The following is a 20,805-nucleotide window of genomic DNA, read 5'->3' as shown; positions in this document are numbered from 1 at the left end:
AACAGTTGTAATATAAGATGTAATTTCTTTGTACATTTCTAAATAAAAAACTGATCACAAAAAAAAGATAAAGTAACAAGTCTCAGAGCTGCCATAAAAGAGCTGAGCGTGAGTATATCATAAGGGTAACATGATGTTGAAATTCCTTTGAGGATACACAAGAGAACCGTCTGTGTACGTGTGAAAAGAGGAAGTGTAATGAGAAGCTGAAACATTAAACGCTGTCACTTCAACCAACCAACGTTCATCTGTGAGTGGAGGAATGTGAAGAATGGGCACTCATGTCCCGTCTGCTGATTTGATCTACATTCCCCAGGTGAACACTGACAGAATGGGTCATCTGATTAAGATGCAGACGCTCGCTCACAGTCCTGGAAAACAAAATAACAGAAGTATTTTTTGAGTCAGTCTGCACACAGTGACGTCTGTTGTTGTCCTGTTTCTCTTTCTCTCCATGTTGTTCCATAACTGGAAAGAAAACCAACAGTATAGAAACTGCAAGTTTAGTTTTTTCTATACTGAGGAGGCAAAACTATGCACATATACATTACTAAAGTGCATTCTTTTGTTGTACTGGACTGTGTTTATGTGGACTGTGGTTTACTGAAGATAGTGGAAAATGTCAATCATCCTTATAGATATACTTTGGGCTTTTAATGACTTTATTGAGAGACGCCCTGTCTTGCGGGAGCTGATGGGATCGAAATCAGGGAGCGAGTGGGGAAAGACATATCCGATTGAACCTGGGCTGCTCCCTTTAAGTTACTGTGGCCTTTGTACATGAGGACATGCAAACTGACCACTAGACCACTGGCGCCCCAGTCTTTCCTCTTAAATGATTATGGCTTAAAGTTTTGACATTTAAGAGTAGAATTAAAGATATTTTATGAAAATGCAGAGAGATAAAGTAAAACCTTCTCACAAACTGAATCCTAAACCAAAGTACAGACATCCTTACTTCAGTCCAGTGACAAAGTATTTGTATGTAGTTACTTACTGATATTTTTTTTGTTTCTGTGTTGAAGCTTGTCTGAGCGTGCAGTGGAGTTTAGGGAGTTTATTTTGTAGCTTCAGTGTTGGTCATGTTGTGTATATTTTTTAGGGACGGGTTAAATTTGAGGGATACATTTTTGGGGACTGGCTGAATTTTCTTAAAGAGCCTAAATGAATACAATTAATACACATATATATATATATAGATATATAGATATATGGATTTTTATTTCTGCTGGTTTGAAGACGGCTTTGAAAAACTTAAGAACCTTATTCTTAAACGTTTAAATACATGCTTTAAAAATAACCAATATCTTGTCAAATAAGGCTAAAAGGGGGACTTGAAGTTATTTTTTTGATAATATCGATAAAAATGTGGCTACAAATCAGTCACAGTAAATAGTCCTCCCTTCATTCATTCGATGAAGAGTTGCAAACAGCCGCTAGGAGGCGCTGATAAGCATGCTTCATGAATTTCCAACAAGCTATGCAACACGTCTCTCTTCAAAACAACACTCATCTCACTCCATAATTATCTAGGATATATGTTATTTCATGGTCGTTTGTTCTCCACGGTTATTATTCGTTTCCAAAAAAAATAATGAAGTATAAATAATTTGTTAGCGGGGAAGTTTTGTTGTCACTCATATAAATTACCTCCACTAAATGCCCACACACGGTGATAAACAGACGTGTAGCAAACAATAGGCCTAGATTGTGTTCTTGCAAAAGAAGCATCGGTGAGTACGACACTTGGCTCCATCAGTGTGTTTGTGTTTAATTCTCTGTAGCAACCAGCAAAACACACTCAGGAATTCAACCTGCTTCAGCCGCTCAGGGTCACGATGGAGAAATACGCCTCAAGATTTAAGGAAGTTCTCCTGACACCTGAGCCCTACTACATCCCGGGGTAAGTGATAACCTCTTCTTACTTTTTTATGTTTTATATCAAAGTTTAAACAACAGGAATGAGACTGCATTAAATAAAAAATAAAAAAATACGACTGGACAGTGTTTGGCTTCTCACTCATTTTTGAATCATTACACTAATAAGGATACACGACGTGACAATTATATGTCATTTTTGCCTTATTTTTGGTTGTGTCATTGCAGCTTTGTACTCAATGAGAGGATGTCGTTCATTTTTATTTGTCCACAAAGATAATAATGGAACTGTAAACTTGTGAACTCAGCTGGATAACATGTTTATGATAGTTGAGTTTGTCCACACAGAGTACGTCAACAATGTAGCCTGTTTATTTAGATTTAGCAAAAAAAGTAGGATTTCTCCATTCAACAGATGTTCGCAGGACTTTTGTAACATTTATTTAAAAAAAAAAGTCATAGAGTGTGGCAATGCTAACAGGAAACATTTCATTTTACCTCTAGATATTAGAAATACATTTAGGGCCTCCTATAAAAAAACACACCCCACCTCCTCAAAAGCAGTCTTCTACTGCCTAATCTTTTAAAGAATTAAAGATTGGACTCTTTGTTGTTTTCAGGTTTGCTGGCTACTGCCCACAGCTCAAGTACACTGTGGGGAAGTCTTATGGTAAGCTCACATCCCAGCTGCTCAGCAGTCCTGAGGTGAAACACTCAACTCGTCTGGACCTTCACCAGGAACTCGTCCCCTCTGCAGAGACCGACTCTGATGGGACAATGAAGATGCTACCAGGATACACAGGTTACGGTATCATGCACTCACACTAGTCGGGGTCAACAATGTTAAACTTCATGGAAAATCTTTTTTTAGCCTATTCTGCTTACAAACAATAATTCTGGTAATATGGAAATCAAGCTTTAAATACGAACTGAAGAGAAAACAGTGAGACGAGGGAAACATGAGAATAATCTGTCTCCACTTGTAAATTATTAAGTATAGCCGACCAGTAAAGTAGATCAGTGTTGAAAATGCATTAACCTACACCAGTAAGCCATATTATAGCAGCATTTTCTTGGTTTTTAAAATGTTGTTTTATGTTGAAGTGTTGATTTTCTCATATTTATTTCACCCTTTGTTAATATTTCGTTAATAAGAAATTCACCCGCCGATAATGTGTAGAAAAAGAACACTTTTCACACATTCTTCAATTATAACATTTTAAACAATGAGCTAAAGATCACAGATAACTTTATCTTAAAAACAATCTCCAGGTAATGTATGTGAAATGTTAATGTCCCTTTAAAACTTTTTCAACCATCTTTGGTGATTAGGATTAACACGGACGCCGTTTCTGACGAAATCATTTTTTCCAATATTGTGTGCACGTTCCTTAAAGTTGCTTGTTGCTGTTTTAGGCTTTATCCCAAACAGGCAGAACTACTTTGCCTGCCGTTACTCTGAAACATGTCGCAGAGCGCTGACTGAGTTTGACCAGGAGAGACGTGCGAGGATCCAACGGCAATCATCAGACCTGCCAGCGGTCGCCAACTGTAGCAACTGTCAGTTTAAAGTACGTTTTCCCTCACTCAGACGTGTTGACACCTCTGAATAGGGTCACTGTTGTTTAATTATCCATGGTGGAGCTCCAGTGTCAGTTCACTGTAATATAATCTATCTTAAATGAAAGACTGAGATGGAGAAGTGATCATCTTGTCATAGGACCAGCCACAGATTCACTCACTATGTCTGTGAGATTTATTGAATATTAATTATAATTAGTAAAAAAAAGTAATTGTGTCACTTTAAATAGTTAGGATTGAAATTCGACCTGTGTTATATATCATATATAAGCTATTATATAATGTAGAGTTCAAGTTACCATTTTCAACTTTTAGTGAATGCTAATAAAAAGGCTCGTCATGTGACCATTCCGTATCACAGATTATATGATCTGTGAGTCGTCCTCCATGCTTTAATGTTTCTCTTCTCATTTTTGTCACAGAGACCGAGTCCCCCCTTTACAGCAATCTCCGACAAGGTCTTCTCCTACAAACCCTTGAAGCCCGTAATACCCCTCGGAAGACCGTATGCAATGGGTGACGATGACCCAAACAAGTACTTCATCTCAGGTACAAAGCTTTTTACAAATGCTCTTAGATGTTCACCAGCTGGTTGCTTCTGTCAGAGCTGAACCGGTTTTGAGAGATGTTGCTGACAACTGCATATTATTGATTCACAGCGAAGTTAAAGCTGCGTTAATCAACTTTTTACAACTATAATACATCGTAAACACGTTCATCAAACAGAGAGCAACACTTTTGTCTTATTGGAGTCACATTTCCAGAGCATGTTAGATCAAATTGCTGGAAATGCAACCAACAGAGTTAGAAGGGGAAAAAATTACTGAACAATAGGCTAGAGTAACCTTAGGAAGTTGCAGTGTAGTGTAATATACGTATTCACAATACTGGTAATATTTACATACTCTGTGTATATTTAAAACTCAGCTCATTGCATGATGTATTTTCAAAGGTTTCACAGGACACGTACCAAAATCTCGCTTCCTAGTCGGCAAAGGCTACCCAGTCACTACCAACCAGGCACTGATCCAGTTTGGGGCGCAGCGGCGGAGTGACGCCACATCCCAAAACTTCACAGAGAGAAAGGAAACCTCAGTAGCCGCCAAGTCCACAATCTATCCGTCAAACAGCGGCGTGGTGCCAGCGTTCACAGGCCACATTCCAGGTGCGTTTCACTGTGAACTATTTTTTTAACAGGCTTCTGAAAAAGTGAACATCAAGGTAAAGCATGTCTAACTGTATGCTGTCCCGCAGGATATAAGTTCATGTACGGACAAACCTTTGGTCAACTTTCCCAGAATGCAATGGAAAAGAGCGGGATCAAGAGAATTCCTCGGGACAAGTTATAAAACCATCAATTAAATGTTAAATACTGGCAAGATCAAGTTCTGACTTGAGTCTGAGAATGTTTCAGGATGTTTTACATTTTCATGAAACCAAATATTCTGTACATACTTACACATTGCTTTTGCTATCTCTCTCTGTTGGTAACAAGAAGAAGACAGGTGAATATGTTCAGTCTTTATTTAAAGACTCTGATTGTCACCGGGCATTAGAGGAAGGGTCCAGAGGTTGAGAAAATGACGCTGGGTGGAATCATTTCACAGGCTTCACATTATTGCAGAACATTGAAATTCTCTTTTTAACAAATGCAGAGAACATTTTTTTTTTTTTTGGCTCTTTTCCCTTCTCGTTTATACACCAGGCAGTCTTATCAAAATATATCTTACACACATTGAAATACCTGAAACAGCCACCAGAGGGCTTCTTTTTGTGCACAGCAAAGACTCCACTGGAAGACATCCTGCTGAGTTTAACAAATACACTTAACACACAATTTAACATTTGTTTCAGAGCAAGAGAAATCCCAAACCTAACTACAGCTTTACAAACATTCACAGAAAGTCACAAGACCTGGGAAGCACTACAGTATGTGTGTTAACTCATGCATCCACATGCTGCAAATCTGCTCAAGAAGTCTGACATCACTGACAGTACACAAGGCTGGTGTGCAGAATGTTTGGCACTAGTAAACGTGTATTGCCTTTTTTTGATTCAGTCCCAACATGAAAGATATAGCTACGCAGGTACAGTATTAATATGAGATATGAAAAGTTTTTGCACCACAAGTATGTCCAACAGTCAACAGCAGGTCACATTTTATCATTGATATTCACCTCCAGGAAATACAAAGGAGAGAAACAGGGTAACAAAAGCACCTTTCTTTCGGTTATTCTAAAGTGCAATTACAAATAAGGGAAATGGGCTCTAATTCATCAAGTTCATTTCTGGAAAAGTGGAATTGATAACTCGTCAGAGCGCAGTCATAAAGCTTGATCTCACAACTAAATTGAGAGCAAATAAAAAATGTAGAACGAGAAAACGGCGACCAGATGATATTTTAAGATCAGGAGTCAGACAAACCCGGAGTACCGGTAGGTGTCAGCAGCTGTTCTAATGTACAAACTTAGCCCAGTTATAACATAGACATGTTAAAGTAACTTGTCTGACAGGAGCTTCTGTCAGATTAGAAGTCTGAACTTTTCGAATTTTACCAAAATACACAAGAACCTTAAAAAACATTTCCTCTTGTTTGCAAATAAATAAAACAAATTGATAAAAACAATTTCATAGGACTGTAAATGTAATAATTTGATTGAACCATAAAATTACATTAGCAGTGATGCTACAGAGACTGTAGAGTCATTCATTCCCTCAAAGTTAATGGTGCAAACGAATGGTTGATTGCTACTGAGATTATCAAAAGGTCATACATTGGCACCAAGGACTCTTGGCTAATAGAGCATGTACAGCAGCCAGGGTTCAAATCCCTTTCAAAATAAAGGCAAAGAAGTCCATCAAAATGATTGTGAAATGAAAGAATGCATGAAAAGACAAAAAAAATAAATAATTATTATTGATGAATTTCCAAAACAGCTTGTGCAGTGCCCAGCTTGATGAATATGGGCCATTGACACAGCTGTTGATCCAGTATATTATGTGCTTTCTGGTCAGTTCAGCAGTGTGAATGAATACTGTGTATGTATTTTCATGCATTTAGGACTTTTTGTTAGTACAGTAAAAAAGGCAGGCTCACAGCTGGTTTTATTTTGTTTAGCTGTCAAGCTATTTGTCAGACTGAGCTCCTCCCAACTTCAATGACCTGATGGACTGAGCCAAGAGTCCAAGCTGCGACCTGTCCAAGCGCAGCCACTGTGATGGCCGCTTGCACCTGAGAAATAAATCAAAGAGACATTAGTTTTGGATGGAGAGTCATATTGTCTTTTGTAAATCAAGAGTGTAATATCACAAATACAAAAATATTATTTAAAAAAACCTTATCTTTTTTTTTTACCTTCTGGTTTGAGCTCCAACCTGACTCTGAAAAACGGTTTCTGCTCGAGTTGAAGTATCAGCAGCTCCAAACAGGTTGGCCCAGCGCAGCCCACCCTGACATGGACTCTCAGCCTGGACAGCAGCTGATGCATTTGGTGTCTCATTGTCTTTCTCTCCCCTCCTCTCTTCTTGCCTGCTGTCCATACTTATTTGAGACCAATTGTCTGCATTATTCTGGCTACAGTCCTCTCCTTCTGCTACACCCTCCATTAGATCCGCCTCTTTTGGCCACCACTCTGGGATGGGAGCTAACAATGGACTCCTGCTAGCCTGAACCGCTCCTCCATCCTGCTTATAGAAACTCAGACTCTGAGAAGTGAGATACTGCTGTTGTTGATGCAGATCGGACTTATGTGAAATGTTAGTTTGCTGAACACTGCGGTTGATCTCCACCTGTCTGTCAGCTTGCAGTAGTGGCCAGCTGGTCACCAAGAGAGCTGAGCATGGCTGAGGTGGAGAAACACCCGGCTCATCCGGACATAGCTGTCTGTTACGTAGCAGTCGGGGTTCCAGAAGCAAGTTGAGGTCAAAAGGCAGCACAGAGAGAGGCTGCAGCAAAAGAAGCAGCTCCTCAAACAAGGGCCGACACCGATGAAGAGACATGGACAGGAAGCCCCAGGAATGGTAATACGTTGTCACTACATCTGTTGAGACATGAAAAAATGTGTTGTTTAGTTTTCAAGTATTGTTTTGAAAATGCGCTAGTGGGAGCACTCCCTTTGTGACTACGGGATAGTCAGCATTTATTGTTGCATTTACCTTCTGGGTTTGTGTGTTTTTGCAATGTTTATGTAAATGCAATGTGTCTGCTAATAATGCATTTGTTTCGGCTTCTTGTAGTAAATTGTTCTCGCATTAGAGTTGATTATTAACTGCATTTTCTCCTGATGGAAAACTTTTGGGCTGTTGCTGCGATTTTACCATCGTCGACCACCCTATGGATAATATAATATGTCAACATGCAAATCTTCATGATGATGATACTGGCCAAATCAAATTTATGAGGAAGGAACTGAAGAAATTAGGAGATCACCAGAGTTCTCTCAGTTTCTTCTGTAGGAAATATGAATAGTGGTACCACATTTCACATCCATTCAATAGTTGTTGAGATATTTATATATGGACCTAAGACCAACTTACTGACTGATATTGATTTTAAACATTAAAACAGCCTTTCAGTGTGTAAACAGAGCAAACTGCTGACTCACCTTTTTGACCCTGAAGGTGGCTGAGCCAGAATTCCAACGCTCTTAAACTAAAAAATAACAAATAACCAACAAAAGATCATGTTAAATGTACAGTCATTTCATTTTGTATTTTAAGGAATCATAAATGTATCAAAGGTCGTGTCTGTCCTTACTTCAGTAGGCCCATAATGAAAGCTCTCAATCTCATGCAGGGGCTGCTAAGCTGTGGACATTGCCTGATTTTGGAAACCAGGCTGTGAAGGACCCTGGTGGATGGACCTTTGGAGAAAAAAAAAGTACATTTAAGTACTAGACACAAACAATTAAACCAAAACAAAGCTGCTCTACAGCCAAAATTATCAAGTAGAAGCACCAAGACAAATCTCCACAAAGAGACTATTAAGTCCATCATATCACATTGTATCCTTCTGTTGTAATACTAGTAATACTTTCTTTGACTTTAGATCACTATATACATGTACCGAGCCTAGTTGAGACTTCCACTACACCCCAGGAGTGGTTGCGTCGTTGCCCGATGATGACATCCAGTTTGTGATCCCTGAGACCGTCCTCTAAAATATTCTGGATTGTTGGACACAAATGTTCCAGGACCAGCCCGGCGATTGTGGGACTGCGAGAGCTGTTACCCAGACGCATCTGTGGCAAGACAATTAAGACACGGTTTATTTCCTGCTGAAAGAAGTTATTTGATTCTGGTCTCACAATGTTAGTCATTCTTTTGGCAGTTTTCCATTGTGACACATCTTTTCAAGCTGCTCGGCTCTGCTGGTTCATACCTTTTCTTCAGGGTCTCTGCTGCTGCCAAAATGAGCCATGATCAAATCCACAGCTCTGCTCACAGCTCTCAGCAAACCTACAGACATTAAATAAAGAAATGTGTTAACACACTGTATAAATGTAACATTGCAAGTCTCCATCTTATGTAATATATGTGTATTATTGACTGTTGTGGCAGACTGATTCTTATTAACCTGTTTCCTACCTGCTTGTTGAAGACAATATCACTTTTCTAGAAGAATCTTTTAACATGATGATTTGCCCAGAACTGGGTTGAAATGATAATATTGCACTGGTAGATTTGTTTCCATTAGAAAGACTTTATCATTTCTTTCTCTTTTTAAAGATTTTCACTGCACCAACTAGGTCAATGCACAGAGGTAAGAGAGACAGCTTTAAAGGTTCATTGTCACAGCACAGGAATGCAAATATGTACATGAAATTAAGAGTCCATTTCCGTTTTAGAAGCCACCCTCATTAGCTTGCTTTGCCCTTGCCTTTCTTTCTTCATCTCATACTGGCTCGCCTCTGCAAATGTCACAGTAAATTCTTAATGCATGTTGATGCCGCCTGCAGGACTGCACCACACTGACTGTTCACCTCTGCTGCCAATGTCTCCATATTTAACCATGCAAGAGGTTCATATTAATAGAACGAAATAAAAGCCCATATGGTGGCTCTGAAACAAAATGGTTAGCTGGGTTGTAAATCAGTAGCACTCTTTCTACTGCATCATTCTCCTTCATGTTCCTCTGTTGGAGAAGCTTGCAGTCGCACACACATAGGCTACAGAGCAGAAGGCTCAGCCAATCCTGTGCAGGGAGAGATAAAAATAGGTCATGTTTGAGAGAAAGCCCCTTCAGGGTATTGAAGACACTGCTGCAGCACAGTGAGTTTATAATGCTGCTCTACACGGCTCATCACTGGTTAGACAAACCAATCCAGGCAAATTCCAGTCATTACTGTTACTGGGACACTTCTGACTCCATTTGGATTCAAATGTGGAGCATATACTGTATTTAACAGCTTGTTTTATACAACCCAATGAAGTGCATCAGTCATTAATGACCCTTATTCACATAGTGGCCTTTACCTCAGGGTCAGATGCTCAAATGCTGTGATAAAGACTTAAATACAATTGCCATTTTTTAATGAATCAGCTGAAGACAGCGAGTCACAACAGCTAATGTTAGCATTAGCTAAAACAACTGTTAAATCATTAAAATAATGGTATGCTAGCATTGCTGGTAGCTAGCCTTAAGTACTGTTTGCCTGGTATTTATAATTTTTCTTATGTATTGTGTAACACCATCAAATTGCAATGTTGGCTAGAGCCCAGAAGAAGTATCTAGTTGTATATATCTGACATCCCTTACTGTGATGTCAGAGGAAAATGGCTGCCATGGGAGACTTGTGTATTTTCCTCACCTCTCCTCTGCAGATGGCTGATAGACATGGACTCGTAAGACGCATCGGGCGAAAGGCAGAACTCAGCAGGCGGCTTGTCACTCAGAATGAGGGATTCACCGTGTTGACTCTGACTCGGCTTCCCACTGAGCTTGGCAGAATCTGGATTTTGTTGTAGATGCAACCCTGACGCAGCCAAGGAGAGCAGAGTACTCAAAGAGGAGAGAGGAGCGACTGAGGAGAGGGCAGCCGTAAAACTACTGTGAAAAAAGCCAGAATCCGCAAGAGGTGCTGCCTTCTTTTCTGGTTGCGTGGTTGTGGGAGGAGACAGGAACACCTGGAGGTTCGTGTGAGGATTGTCAGTTGTTAGGGTTAAAGTGGGTGGTGTATCAGAGAACACTGAATTGTATGAAGTCTGGGACTGACTGGGACTTTTGGCCTCAGTGTTGACATGGTTCTGTTTCGGAATAAGTTTAATAAGATCTTGGTAGGTGGGGACTTTAGCAAGAATGGGTTGGGTTGGGGTCACAATTGGAAAAGTATTAGCCTGAGTTTTGCCAGAGTTTGGGCTTGTTTTTTCTTGCACTTGAACCAGGTCAGACTTTGTGCTCGTGCAAGTTGTCTCCAGGCTGCTTTTGGATGTACATGGACTTTGGCATCCTTGGCTTCTGCTGGACTGGCTCCATGTGTGTCTGCGGATGAAGCACTCTGGACTTGGCGTGCAGGTGGAGCAGGTATCTGAGCTGGAAGGAGCCTCCAGGAAGACAGGGCAGGCGCTGCCCATTGGTGACAGCTGAAGGTTTGTGAAGCATTGACTCCTTTTGCCCCTGAACTTAAACCCCGAACTTGATTGGTTGCTACTGGTCTTGCTGGATTTCTGGTTTATGTACTGGTCCAGAAGGCAGCCCAAGTGCTGGGTCTGGGGTTTGTCTGCTGGGACCAGAACAAAAGGCTGGATGGGCAGGGAGGTCGGTCTTTGGGCTTTACTGTATCGAACAACTGCATTTTCAATTGAACATGCTCCTGAGAGAATATCGAGGGACAAAAGAAATTGTTAAAATCACTTAGCTTTAAACAAAGATAAAAAAATATATAAGTGTATCTATTATTCTATAGCAAAGAAGGGAAACATCATGATAGTTACATTACCCTTTATAGCAGCATCAGTATCACAGTGCTCCTGGTCCAGAACCACAGATGGTAGTGTGGATGCAGAGCTGGTACATTGGCATGTACAGCTGTGTGGGCTACACTTGCTGGGGCACATTGAAGAGGTTGCGTAGGAGACATTTTGGATGCCGTCTGTGTGTCTCTTCGTGCAGAGTGCTTGTTTAGTGGATGTGCTGGCTTCTTGGTAATCATAGGCCGGGAACTGCGAGGAGCTGCTCTCTGCAGAGGAGAGCATCTTTTCATTTTGTTTGCCCTCTCTTTCCTGTTGGTGATAAAAAATAGTCAATCAATGTTTAGCCAAACTATAATCTCACATAATACCAAGAGAAGATTCCATTTTTTTGGGAAACTTTACCTTTTTGTTTTCTTTGTGTTGCCCTTCTTTCTTATGATCGACACAGTATGTCTCAGAGGGAGGGGCAGGGCTGCTTCTGCTCTGAGAGCTCTGACCCTCAGGGCAGCTGATGAGGCTGGTCCAGGCCGGGCTGGGCGACTGGGATGAAAGGTCACAACTCACAAGCTTGTAGTACTTCTGGTTGGTCCCCATTGCCAGTGTGGCCTGGCTTTGGAGACAGGCGGTCAGGTCTGATATCTCCAATGAGGAGAGACCAGGGGGAAGGGGCTCCAAGGAGTACAAATTGCAGTTAGAGTCGAGTACCTGAGGAGACCAGGCACTCGGTTCTAACTTGTCCTTTCCTTTTGGGGGAGAGTTAACTAATGTGTCATGTGGTTGGAGGTCCTCAGCTGGAGTCTTAGTAACCGGTTGCAGGTTGAGGAACACAGATCCCTCAGCTGACTGGGAGGGGGGTAGAGCTGGACTGCTGAGGTCATGGGGCGTGGCAGGGTTGTTGCTTCGGTTGTACATGGTACAGAAGTTCACTAGGACACCATCGGAGCTGTTACAGGAACAGTCACTTACGCACTCTGTCTGACCGTTTGTGAACAGCTCTTGGGGAGATTTGGGCTGGCTGTGGATGCAACAAGAAACATGATCCTTCGATGTGTCTGAATCTTTCTCTCCAAAAGCCCTGTTGCCAGGTCTGCCAACATGAAAGCACTCCAAAACGGTCCCTTCATTTCCCCAGTCATTCTCCATGTCTCCATGTGACATATTATAATTCCTGCCGCCAATACTCTGAGGCCAGTTTGAGTTTCCATGCAGCACAAAAGACGAGTCCTCATGATATTTGTGAAGATTCCCTCCATCGCTATCTTCATCTTCCTCTTCCTCGTCTAGCTCTGAGTTTGGTAGGAATGAGTTGTGTAGCCTCAGACTGCCTTTTGCTCCAGACTTTTCCAGTTTCAGGAGGGAACTCATTTCCTCCGGTGACGAGGTTGAGTCATACTTCCCGCTGCTGTCGCTGCCCCCCTCCTCCTCCACTCGCTCCTCATTGAGGCTACTGTAGCTGCTGGAAAAATGTTTCCGGCCACCGGTGAAGGTGTGTTCTCTGTTCAGAGAGTCTCGTTCGGGGAGGGATATGGCTCGGGTCAGGCCCGCTGAGCACAGCCGGCCGGGCCTCTTGGAAGAGCTGCAAAGAGCCTGGACAGGGAGTTGCCAAGTGGGAAGCTGGACCACAGGGAAGTGGCAGGCGATCAGGGTGTCCCCTGACAGACTGGATGTTCCAATCATGCTGCTGGATGAGGATGGACCATGGACAGGGTCTCCATGTTTTTTAAATTAAATTCTAAAAGACAAAAATTGGAAGAATTAGAATACTTTCACAACTATCAATATCATTCTTGGCATTGGTCTGCTAAACTGCTTTAACCTCCTCCCCCAACACACACACCCCAACACTCCCATAATCAACAGGTTTCAGGTAAATCATCGTGTGATTATAAACAAAAACAGATCAGTGCTAGCAGAGATTGGAATGATTTTCAAAGCAAGCAAAATATAGCGATCACAATCAGAGTTTTTCCTACAAAAATGTGTCGTTTTCATTCTTGCTGTATGGGGGGGGGTCTCTGTACAGACAGATAATCAATTCTAGACAACAAAACTAACTGTATAATATTGAATTAACTACTGAATAATGCACTCAAGAGAATTTAAGATTGCAATAAATAAGTCACAAGTATTGCGGCTGAGAAAGCACACTTCCTGGGGCTATTCGACAATATGCTCATGTAAAAATAGAGTCAAACATAGTAGACTGAAGGATTCTGAAGGGGAAGTCTAAGGACAGTGAGACATCATTTTTTACTTAAATCAAAAGTACAATTATGGGCCATTTAAGTTTTCATTTAGGGGAAAATATTCACTACTTGGCACACAAGGACCGTGGAGTGTTGTTTTAATGCTGCCTGTAAATGTACTCTGGAAAATACTTGTTGTTTTTGTTTGCATAATGTGTTTATGTTGATCTGTTGATCATTAAATCCTCTCAGCTGTGAATACAACAATCTTTAATCCTCAGGGACCTAATTACAGATTTTAGTGGAATAATCTTTAATTCTGGATTAAAGCATCCCCACAGAATAAAGAGAGATTAAAAACATGAAGAACATCTGAGAGCAGAGTAGGTTCCTTTGCCTCACACTGCTGGTCCTTTAGTCAGAGTCCTGCTCTAGTGTCTGCTTATGGCCCTCAGCACAGCCTCCTCTCCTAAATTCAACCATGAAAAACCCCACTCCTCTCCCTCTTTCTTTCTGTCTCTCTCTCTCTCTCTCTCTCTCGCTCTTACTCCGCTTAGTCCAACCACAGGCACTGAGCCGCTCTGTATCTAGGGCAGCTGCCCTGCAGAGATGCTCCGCCGGCGCTGCTAGGAGTAAATACATTTTCACATCAGTTCAATTAATTTTAAAGTGCTCTGCCGTATTCACAGGCATTTCTCCTGATTTTAACAAACATGATGCTTGAAACAGAAAACAGATAATAATAATGATCATCATCCTTTCAAGAGATACAACTAGATATATTGTAAAGTAAAATCAAAGTGATAAAAAACTAAAGAGACGCAAAATAAAACCAAAATTAATAAAGATGAATATGTTACTAAAGACAGCACCGGTAATTATATATGTTGCCAAAATCATCCACCACTTTCAGATGTCTACCTTCAGCAGTCTTTCATACTCTGAGGGTTCAGTCCTGAATTGAAGTCTTGTTTAGAAAATCTATACGTTTGATAGAACATTCCCCATCTTAAAGGAATGTTTTAGGCTTTATGTTGTCATGTACATCGGCCATAAAATTCACTGAGGTCAGATTACTCTCTTCACATTGGGAAAAACAACCTAAACAGCATCTGTTGTGGATGACCATAAAGACTTAATCCTCTTTATCATCAAATCTCTTCAATAAACAACTTCCTTTTCAAGGCAGAAAATGGTAAACAAATCAGAGTATGCTGCTGGTACCCCTTACATTTTTCATTTTTCATTTTAGCAGCTCGGGCCTTTTCAGCATTTCGCTGTGTTGGTAAATAGTGGTTTGGATCGATGAATGCAAATTCAGTCTAGTTTTCAGTTCTACTTGTGTTTTTGAAAAACCTGTTTGCATAAATTGCACACTGTTAATTTCTTACTTAGTATCACAATATATGATGTAATTAAACTGCTATATTTAAAATTTAAAGTAATCCCACATTAAGCTTTTTTAAAAGAAGTAAAAAAAAGACTACAGTTCAGCACCTACTTGCAAACAAGCTCTAGATGGGAATCTATATCTTTTGTTGTATGTATGGCTAATGCTCAGGAGGGAGAGGCAAAAATGCTTTTAGTCACAGGGTCGGTGTTCTGTCCTTGAGCAATTCACCTGAGTCCACAACTGTTCCCAACATACATAGATGTGTGAGGAATGAGAGCAAGTGCTTTTAGAAGAAACTGATTTTAACCAAGAAATACAGTAGGTTATTACAGTAGAATCAACATTAATATATCATCATGAGACCATATAATAATTGTCTTTAGTATTATGCTCTCACTTTATTATTCAATATGAGAGATAATTTTACACCTGCAGGCGTTGGAATGCATTGATCTGGATGGATTCTGTCTCGGTCTATTGTCAACAGTTCGATACAGGAAAGTAGGCCACGCTGACTGACTAGTCGTCTGCAGAGGACCAGAACATTCTACTGCAAAGCGGCGACAACTCCAGCTCAGTCATTTGCAGCTCCAATTGTCTGCTGAACTTGACTGTGGTCTGCGGCACACTGAGATGGTTGTGATGAACTGAATCATTGCTCTGGAAATGTCTGTCAGGTCAAGTCAGCCAGCTCATTTGAGGATGAATGGGACTGTGGAGGTTTTGTGGGGGTGGGGGGGCAAAGAGTCCAGCGAAGTTGATGGCCTGTTTTTGAAGAGGACAGCTTGTTATCAGTGACGTCTCAGTGTAATGAAACAAACATCATTACAGCTCATATCTTCTCTATACAGTCATGCGAGGAGAATTCAAAGTATGAGCTCAAATTCAGATTTCATTTGATGTTCAACCTGCGTGATAGTTATTAGAATTTAGTACAGGACAGACATGGACAACAAGAGGAGGAATGTCCTAGATGAGAGCTGTACTATTAAGACAAAGTAGGCTGTTGGACTACAAAATAAAATGTTCCAAGTGGCTAAAGTGGGACACCATGTTACACGAGACACACATGCCAACAGAACCACCCATGCATGCCAGTAGCATTTTTCTGTCTCTCTCTCTTCCACACGTAGGTCTACAAAACAAACTGCCACACACTGCACATACACATACCTGTGAGCCCAGATAAAGTACAAAAAAAAATCAAAAAAGATGAAAATGGAGACACAACTGGATAACTGACTCAAAGCAAAGTAGCTCAAGCACATCCAAAAGACCATCGACATCATCAGTGAATTAGCTGATAAACCTTTTTCATAAGACACCTACTTGAAAGCAATCGTCAGTCAAAGGTGATATCCATTCGCTTCCTCCAGGTGGCTCTGATGAAAGTACGTGCTTAGGTCCAAAATCTTGCAATCAAACAGAATTTCTCAAATAAATCATGCAGGAGCGTCTTGCTTTGACGCAAAGGATGCATTCATAAGAACATGTTCGGCTGTGATACCTGAATATCTGCGGTGAAATAAATGTCAAATCCCGAGATTTCTTAACTATAGCATACGATAACATGACACCGGTCCGACACTGAGGTCCGGACAGACGCACCAGTCACCCCCCCCCCTCCTGCTGCCGCTTCAGCACCGCTCACGCTGATGGAGGTGTGACGTCACGCTGACGTTACCCAATGAAAAAGAAGAAGCACCTGCCGCTCAAAGTATCCAAGACACCTGGTAGGAGAGCAGTTCATTACACAGCTTTTGCTCATGATAAAAATGAACACCATGCTTATCACTTATGGCCTTTTTATTATTATAGTACCGACATTAATGATTTCATGTCATGCATTTTTCGATCACAAATGCATTAATACTTGTGTCATTAGGCCTGCAAAAGGAAATGAAATACACATAATGAAAGCGAATTATCATTTTGGTGATTTTATGTTAACGTTAGCCTTCATCTTTTGAATCCAAAGTAACTGTTATTTTAATCGCCATGTTTCTGATTTAAAAAAAAAAATGCTTGTAGACTGATATTCATTTTGATATTAGAGCCCCGCTTTATGAAGTACATGAAAAAATAAATCAGACTTTTAAACTACCATGAAAGTCATTAGATTACAAAAAAAATATCAGTTTGTTTGTCAAATCAAAAATGTGCTGGATATTTCTTCAAGCAATAGTCCAATAAACCTGACTCCTATCGCCCTCTAGTGGTAAAACTGCACAGTAACTTTTTCAAACATTTTTTGTAGCGTTTTTATTTATTGTGTTCTGAAGTCTGTTTAATGTGATTATGAATTGTCGATCTTGTACATGTGTATGTTGCCTTTCTGTGTGCTCCTGCCGCAAAACTGATATCCCCTGATGGGACAGTTGAATTAATCTGGATTTGATCTGAGTCTGATCCTTATTTCTTCATGTCTAACCCTTAGTTAACATCTAACTGGTCAGGGTTAGGCGAACAAATATATGACAGTTTCACCACCCTTTGCCAATCGTTAAATAAAAAAATATATTTTCTGAGGGTTTTGAAAATCAATATTATTAGATTTATGTATATAATTACAGAATTATTATTATTATTTTTGACCAGCTTATATTTAACTTCTTTTTAGCAACTTCTTTTCATTGCATCAAAAGAGTGGAAGAACTTGTGATAAATGTTTTAATTTGACATAAGGTGGTTAACAAAAAGACAATACAACCTCTGGAAAAATATTAAAAATATTTACACATTTTTACAATATGTACAAATAAATATTATAAAAACAAGCACCAATAAAGTCAGAGCACCTCACACACTTTTTGGAAAATTATATTTTCTTATTAAAAACATGATCACATTGATACATCCTGTATGATGTCCTGCAAGTGATCTGAATGATCGATGTATCACTGGATGGAGCTATTTGACTCCAGAAAAAAACTTCTTGCAGGGTTGACTTTGAGAGGCTCTGGTCCCAAAAAAAAAGTTTGTCTTGTAGACAGTCACCCTGATAGAGTTGTATCTCCTCATCAGGTGGAGTTCAAGAAGGAACAGATATTTTTCCTGTAAAGATAAGAAGAAACTTTATTGCAGCAGCGGACTTTTGCCATGCCATGCAAAATGCACGTGGACTGAATTTTTAACTACACAAATGCAATACAGAGATTACAAACAGTCTGTGCAAAATAAGAAAGGAACATCATTCTTATTTCGCTATACTATCAACTTATAGTTGGAGGAATGTTATTCCATGACAAAATATGAAGTATATATTAATGTCAAATAGGATACTGGTGTTGAAACCACCATTGTCAACAAACCTGCAGTATTTGGTGCCACACTCTAAGTTTTCTTTGCAGATGGCACCAACAGGCTTCATGCTGTTCCATCTCCACAGAAGAGACCGTTTGGTACGCTGAACCAAACCTCTCCAGTCTTCTGTTACAGGTTTAGAACAGACCTGTATGGGGAAAGAATTTGTGATGAGTCTCATGCTGTATGGTAAAAAAAAATCAAAATACATTGACATCAACAGCTGTGGTGTTATTTAATATCGTCAAAGACATTTGACTTACCTGAAATGCACAGATCAGAGACAGAATAACAGCAAATACAAGAAGTTTTTCCTGTAAGGTCCTCATGGTGTTTGCAGATCAAGCTCAAGAGAGAAGTTACTCTGCATAGGGGCTGGTCAGTTGTCCCATGCCACTTATATTAAACACTATAACTAGGTTTGGGAGGAGCTATATCATATCAAAGATATGAAAGATTAATTCCCTAATTTCTACATTAATGATAATGGCTGAGTCTTGGCAGAGAAGCTAATTTCAAGTCAGAGCCACAGACGCAAGTCTCTTAGAAGAGAGGTATCTATCAGTTTTATAATGACAACAGTGAACAAAGGTTATCTGCGGGGATCCAAGGTACACTTTAACCTGCTAATTGAGGACAATTCCACGTCGGAGGCAAAAAGTTTCACATGTGTCATAGCGCAGAAAAGGTATCCACCCACCAGTTTACTCTTCCATAGAGTCTGCTAATTCAGAATAGTACTCTTCTTTCTTTCCCAATTTTCCATTAGTAGCCATTTTACTCTGAATTCTCAATAGGGTGGTAAGCACAAATGTTAAAAATAAATAACTTAAAAGAGATTAGGAAGTGAAAAAAGGGTTTGAATTGTAACTGATAAATCATTGTCAGTTCACAGCTTTTTTAAATGATCTGTGACTGTGAAAAAATCAAAACACATTTCAGGTTTATAACCAACAAAATCCAAACACACAGCAGCTAACGTTAGCATTCAACCATTACAACTTAACCATTAACTTTACATCAGTCAGTAAAGTCCAAGCTAACATCACATTAGTTATGAATTTAAGCCCTTTTTACTACTACATCTTGTGACGCTTTCAGATATTATCTAGCAACTTCCTAGATGGCGCTAATATTAGCTAGTGCAGTGATTCTCAAACTATGGTACCACCTCAATATAAAAAAAACCACCCGTTCAGCATTAAAACAACAATTTTTGTTGTTGTTGTCGTACTCTTATCTTATCTGTCTTGTATCTATTGGGTTGTTTTTATATCAAATGTGTTTTCCCCTCTAAATTAATTGAGTTTTTGCAACAAACAACTTTAATCTGCTCAATTTATGCTAGCACGCACGCAGATATAAACACCAGGAGTATGGTTTGTGTTTTGAAATGTTCCACTCGATATTCCATTATTTATAGGAGTTCAGTACGGAATCAACAGTAAGCAGCTGTAGGCCTACATTAACAGATATTCTGTTATTTATTGGACTTCAGAACAGAATCGGCTGCAAGAAGCTGTACATTTCACATATTTAAAACAGAGCCAGGAGAAGCTTCAGTTTTGATACATTTACGGACAAGAGTGTACGGACAGTGAGTCGCTCCCCCTCTCTCGTCAGCCCAACGTCGGGATCTGACGTCAGCCCTGTAAGGATGTCTTTTGGACGTCAATAATCAGGATCTGACGTCAGCCGAACGTTGGGATCTGACGTCAGGAAACATTTCACTTTGAACCCTGTAAGGATGTCACTTGGACATCAATAGTGAACGTTTATAGGCGATAAAAAACAACATCTCTTTAACGTTCAGTATCCACGTATACAGGACTGCCTCATATGGTTCATATTTAACGTTTTTGTGACGTCTTTCTTGGACGTTAAAAAGACGTTTGAAAAAGACGTCATAAAAATGTTCATTCTGAACCATTACAAGGTGTCATTTAGACGTCTGTAATTGTCAGCCCAACGTCCGGATCTGACGTCATGAAAAATTTCATTTTGAACCCTGTAAGGATGTCACTTGGACGTCAATAGTAAACGTTTAAAAGACGATAAAAAACGACGTCTCTTTAACATTCAGTATCGACGTCTACACGACTGCCTTATATGATTCGGCTTGAACATGTTTGTGATGTCTTTCTTGGACGTTAAAAAAAAAAATGTTTCAAAAAGACGTCATAAAAACTTTCATTCTGAACCATAAGAAGGTGTCCTTTAGACCAGTGGTTCTCAAACTATGGTACGTGTACCTACGGTGGTTCACGGGCTCCCTGTGGTGGTACGCTAAGGAATCTCCAAAATATAAACCCTGTTCAGCATAAAACAACTATTTTTTTTTTTGTTGTTGTTGTCGTACTCGTCTTTTCTGTCTTGTATCTGTTGGGTTGTTTTTATATCAAATGTGTTTTCCCCTCTAAATTAATCTAGTTTTTGAAACAAACTAGCTAGTGTGCTAGCACACACGCAGATATAAACACCAGGAGTACGCTTTGCGTTTTGAAAAGTTCCACTCGATATTTCATAATTTATAGGAGTTCAGTACTGAATCAA

At 40.0% G+C, this 20,805-nt stretch overlaps 3 protein-coding genes across 4 annotated transcripts; 1 reads left to right on the top strand and 2 right to left on the bottom strand.

Moving 5' to 3' along the window:
- Positions 1–1,452: 1,452 nt before the first annotated feature.
- Positions 1,453–9,011, top strand: cimip2b (ciliary microtubule inner protein 2B). 2 transcript variants are annotated; one of them, XM_065965283.1, is made up of 8 exons: positions 1,453–1,903; positions 2,499–2,680; positions 3,295–3,449; positions 3,882–4,008; positions 4,412–4,624; positions 4,714–7,479; positions 8,255–8,338; positions 8,507–9,011. In XM_065965283.1, exons 1-6 carry the CDS (start codon positions 1,839–1,841, stop codon positions 4,806–4,808), a joined length of 837 nt encoding a protein of 278 aa, XP_065821355.1. In that variant the 5' UTR covers positions 1,453–1,838; the 3' UTR covers positions 4,809–7,479; positions 8,255–8,338; positions 8,507–9,011. The 2 variants fall into 2 exon arrangements, with proteins under 2 accessions (XP_065821355.1, XP_020485529.1); XM_020629873.3 differs by lacking the exon at positions 8,255–8,338.
- LOC109981191 (AP-4 complex accessory subunit RUSC2) lies at positions 6,955–13,047 on the bottom strand (the record flags this gene model as incomplete). The annotated part of the gene is made up of 8 exons (XM_065965819.1): positions 11,773–13,047; positions 11,397–11,679; positions 10,269–11,270; positions 8,840–8,916; positions 8,525–8,699; positions 8,216–8,321; positions 8,064–8,110; positions 6,955–7,499 (listed from the first exon to the last, which is right to left on the bottom strand). Coding segments are annotated over exons 1-8 (3,510 nt in total), but the record flags the coding sequence as incomplete, so codon positions are not given.
- Positions 13,048–17,753: 4,706 nt separating this feature from the next.
- On the bottom strand, positions 17,754–18,802 carry LOC109981190 (liver-expressed antimicrobial peptide 2). The gene is made up of 3 exons (XM_020629871.3): positions 18,516–18,802; positions 18,261–18,400; positions 17,754–18,003 (listed from the first exon to the last, which is right to left on the bottom strand). The coding sequence occupies exons 1-3, from the start codon at positions 18,579–18,581 to the stop codon at positions 17,970–17,972; spliced, it is 240 nt and encodes a 79-aa protein (XP_020485527.2). The 5' UTR covers positions 18,582–18,802; the 3' UTR covers positions 17,754–17,969.
- Positions 18,803–20,805: the final 2,003 nt, after the last annotated feature.

Source organism: Labrus bergylta, chromosome 17 (assembly GCF_963930695.1).
Source record: "Labrus bergylta chromosome 17, fLabBer1.1, whole genome shotgun sequence".
Classification (NCBI taxonomy): domain Eukaryota; kingdom Metazoa; phylum Chordata; class Actinopteri; order Labriformes; family Labridae; genus Labrus; species Labrus bergylta.
Note: the sequence above shows the minus strand (reverse complement) of the source record. Positions and strands in the feature narration are given on the sequence as shown.